Source organism: Erigeron canadensis, chromosome 4 (assembly GCF_010389155.1).
Source record: "Erigeron canadensis isolate Cc75 chromosome 4, C_canadensis_v1, whole genome shotgun sequence".
Classification (NCBI taxonomy): Eukaryota; Viridiplantae; Streptophyta; class Magnoliopsida; order Asterales; family Asteraceae; genus Erigeron; species Erigeron canadensis.
Genome location: NC_057764.1, coordinates 41,607,733 through 41,611,623, shown reverse-complemented (window position 1 = coordinate 41,611,623; position 3,891 = coordinate 41,607,733). Strand labels below are relative to the sequence as shown.

At 30.2% G+C, this 3,891-nt stretch overlaps 1 protein-coding gene across 1 annotated transcript; it reads left to right on the top strand.

Annotated features, from left to right (window-relative positions):
- Window positions 1-2,725: 2,725 nt before the first annotated feature.
- Window positions 2,726-3,729, top strand: LOC122597641 (citrate-binding protein-like). Its single transcript, XM_043770216.1, has 2 exons — window positions 2,726-2,995; window positions 3,337-3,729. The coding sequence occupies exons 1-2, from the start codon at window positions 2,726-2,728 to the stop codon at window positions 3,727-3,729; spliced, it is 663 nt and encodes a 220-aa protein (XP_043626151.1).
- The last annotated feature ends 162 nt before the right edge of the window (window positions 3,730-3,891 follow it).

Here is a 3,891-nt window from a genome sequence, read left to right as displayed (position 1 = left end):
CCAATTCGATATACTTTTATGTAACGCCCAACCATTTTATATTAATTTTAAACATTGTGGCGTCATTTACGTCATACATTTCTTCTTAACAAAACACATTTTTTTTAGTTCTTTTATTTCCAAAAATATAACTTTATAAAACAATATATATATTGATTTATTTTTAGAGAAACGGGTGGGCGTCGATATCAAATCAAATGTCTAAAGAAATACTTGTACCTCTAATCAAAGCCTATAAAGGGTACAAGTTCCATTCTCTTCGCCATATAAAGATCTCAAGCATCTTTTCCCATATTTTACCAACAAAATATTTAATAACATTTGGGTAACTTTACGCTTAGTGAGTATATAAACTAGTATTATATAGTTAAAACAAATATAAACCGTTTATTTCTATTTTCCACGATACAACATTATATTAACCATTTATACTAACTAACACATAATCGTCTCATTATTGATCATATAGAAGTCGACATAATAATTAACTAACATAACCACTCATGTGAACATTAACCTCATCGTGGGCCCACATCTAACTTATCTCGTCATATGACAACGGCTTTAATGATAGCCTAATCGTTTTGGATTAATGATTGAAGCCCTTGTCTCTGGATACTAGAAATATATTGAATGTATGCATAAATTAATGTATATATATGTTTATTAATAAAACCAACTGAGTTGGATTAATGATTGGAGCCCTTGTCTCTGGAGACAGAGGTTATGGGTTAGATCCTCATGTCCAGCAAGGCTGGAGGTCTTTATTTACCTTTGGTAGAATATCTCTCTACCTTTGGTAGGAGTTACTTTATTTTATATGTTTATTAATACTTTTATTTGGTACCTACGATTTCTTATTCAGATCGAGAGCATGTTTAAAACTATATATCTACTTCTGGTAATAAATTTTGTAGGATTTAAAAGGTAATCTAATTTATATCGTTTTTCAGCTAAAGGACGCACATAATTATTCTTTGGTTTAACTTAGACGGCCGCAAAGCTAGCTATATCATGAGCACAAGCTGGTGCCCCCACTTGGTTTTGGTCGCCTTTTTGTTATTGTTTAATTTGTTTAGAGTTAAGAAAATCATTATCAGGTAAAGTGTCATGGCTTCCAATGTTCAAATGGTGTCTCTTTTCTCTCCCTTATTTTTGTATGTTATACAAGAGAGTTTTAAGCATAAAAAATCTAAGTATTGATCTTAAGTTGGATTTTGCTCGATATATACTGTACTTTGTTAACTAATTAATTTGATGGTGACCATGGTATATTCACTCAAACTGCTTTCTTTGTTTTTTTTCCTTCTAACTTATATAAAATCAAATTAATTTGTTTGTTTCTTCAACAACAAAACAATATACGTTATGAAATGTACGCACGTTCTTTCTACAATTCTTCTAAGGCAGTCTAATTAAGCTATTCAATCTATGTGAATTAAACACATATCTATTTATATTTATTGATGAACATAACTATCAAATACATATATATATATATGTGCAAAAGTATTTGTGGAGTACGAGCAATAGTACCCGTGCAATACGGATGTGAGATAGTGGGGGTGATAAGTCATAAGAGGTGATAAGTCATAGAATGTGATCTCTAATAAAAGAGCATGAAATTTTAAGAACACCCATATAATTTTTATAATTTATCGATATTCGTTTTTTGAGATAAAAAAATTTGAATATATTAGAGGAATAAAATTAATGATTTATGAAGGAGAGAAAAAAATAAGTGATTGAGATTTGAGGAGAGAGGAAAAATTAGTGGAGGTTAATATAGGTATATTAGGTAGACAACTAGAGATGTTTAAATTAGTGAATAAAGAAGAAGAGTAATTTAAGTAGTTCAAACCATCTTTTGAGATTTTAAAAAGGTGCAAAATGATTTATAAGATACGAGTAGTATAGACTAGTATATCTTAATGAACATAACTAATTACGAATTCAAAACTACAAGCATGGTTAAAAAAAAGGCTATAATAATGAAATAAATCATATTATATCATTTACTTCTCTAAAAAAAATGCTTATACGTTTTGAAAAACCTGTGGCAATGCACGAAAAATCAATTCGATCTTGCTAGAATCATACTATTATTCCTAAAGGTTTTGGAACATCTAGATATTTAATATTGATGTTGGTATAGTTATCGGTTATTCGGTTATCAGTTTGTCCACATTAATGTACGCAACAAAGTGAAGTTTTTTTTTAAAGATATACATATTGATCGGCGGCTGGTTCCTCGTCAAGGCATTTCACATTGTCATCTATAATTTGTAATATCCAAATCCAATTTATGTTTTACTTTACATATATCAAAAAAAAAAAAAAAACTCTTAATACAGTTTCTCACTAGTTTTAAATTCTAATATCACAACGGTGTAAGGGAGGTTAAAAAACCGTTTTAATTATTTTATAGTAAGTCACTATATAAAAATGGATAAGGTTTTTATATATGTGCATATCTATTACTTGGAATGACAAGTTATTTTGGTTAGTAGTGTGTAATTAACTTGTGTATGTGCTCGTTTCCTAACTCTTTCCTACCCAATCAGAAATATCTACCTAATCAGATTCAAACTTAATTCAAACTTAAGACTTTTTTGTAAATATGTGAGAATAACACTAATTCACCTGGAAGACGACTTATACGTCACTATATGTAATGCTTAGTATAAATAGGTCAACCAACTCATATATAATCATCCAAAATAAGATGAATTCTCACACATACATCGGGTTATACTTTTCACTGATCTTTCTATTCCTATACAAAGCCGTAGGCTACGAATCACTTAATACCACCATAGGGTTTGCATCACAACCATTGGATAGTTCCAATTTCGATATCCAAAAGCCTTACGATGTCCCGGTCAGTAGTCGATACAAATTTTCTAATGGAGTCCACAAGCTTTGGGTGATGAAGTCGGACAAACCTCACTCAAAAGGAAGCAAAACCAGCCCTCGTACTGAGATTCGAATTCAAGTATTATATTTATCTAGTCATCCTTCTTAATTTTTTGCATTTTGATACATTGTATATTGTATATATATATATGTAACATTGTATGTGCAGAGTATATATGAGAAATGAGAATATGTGGATTAAAACCCTTTACAATTTAATATTTTAATCCATAAAAAATATAATGTCCAATCATTTATATCCATTATAAATAAAAATATTAAAAAAATTAGTATGTGAATATAAAAGTATACCCAAACTTAAGCGTCTAACATTCACATCCTCACTTTTTTTTCTATATATTAACAAAGTTATCTCCTTCTTCTTTAATATATTTTGTTTGTTTTATTTTGAATTGGAAGGGTTATGATTATTCCTCGGGTGTATGGCAATTCGAAGCTCAAGGATATGTGCCACGTGGGACGAATGGTGTGTGCATAATGCAAATATTTGGGTCGAAACCACCAACTGCGACAACTACAATGCTTATAGTATCCAATAGTAATCTTAACTATTACACCAACAGCGGCATTATTCTTTCTAATGTATACAACAAGTGGTTTCGCTTGAACGTTATACACGACGTGAAAGGCAACACTGTCAAAGTTTACATAGATGGGGTTCTTAAACACCAAGGCCCCGGACGTGGCGGAACTTCTCATTACTTCAAGTGTGGAGTTTACTCAGGAGTGGGCGCTTCCGATTATATGGAATCTCGTTGGAAAGATATCAAAATCTTCAAATTGATCGAATGATTGAAGTTTGATACAATACTACGTAATATGTTTATAAATATCTATCGCATATATATATGTCGATCAATTTATCTATGATATGATATCAATTCAGATAATAATAACTAAACTATATATAAATAAAACAAAAGAAATTAGTTTGATATCACTCGCAAAGATATA

What these genes read in the sequence shown, in the direction of transcription:
- LOC122597641 (XM_043770216.1), top strand. Translation starts at nt 2,726, where the DNA reads ATGAATTCTCACACATACATCGGGTTATACTTTTCACTGATCTTTCTA. An exon ending in GTACTGAGATTCGAATTCAA is followed by an intron (nt 2,996 to 3,336) that starts GTATTATATTTA and finishes TTGAATTGGAAG; the next exon opens with GGTTATGATTATTCCTCGGG.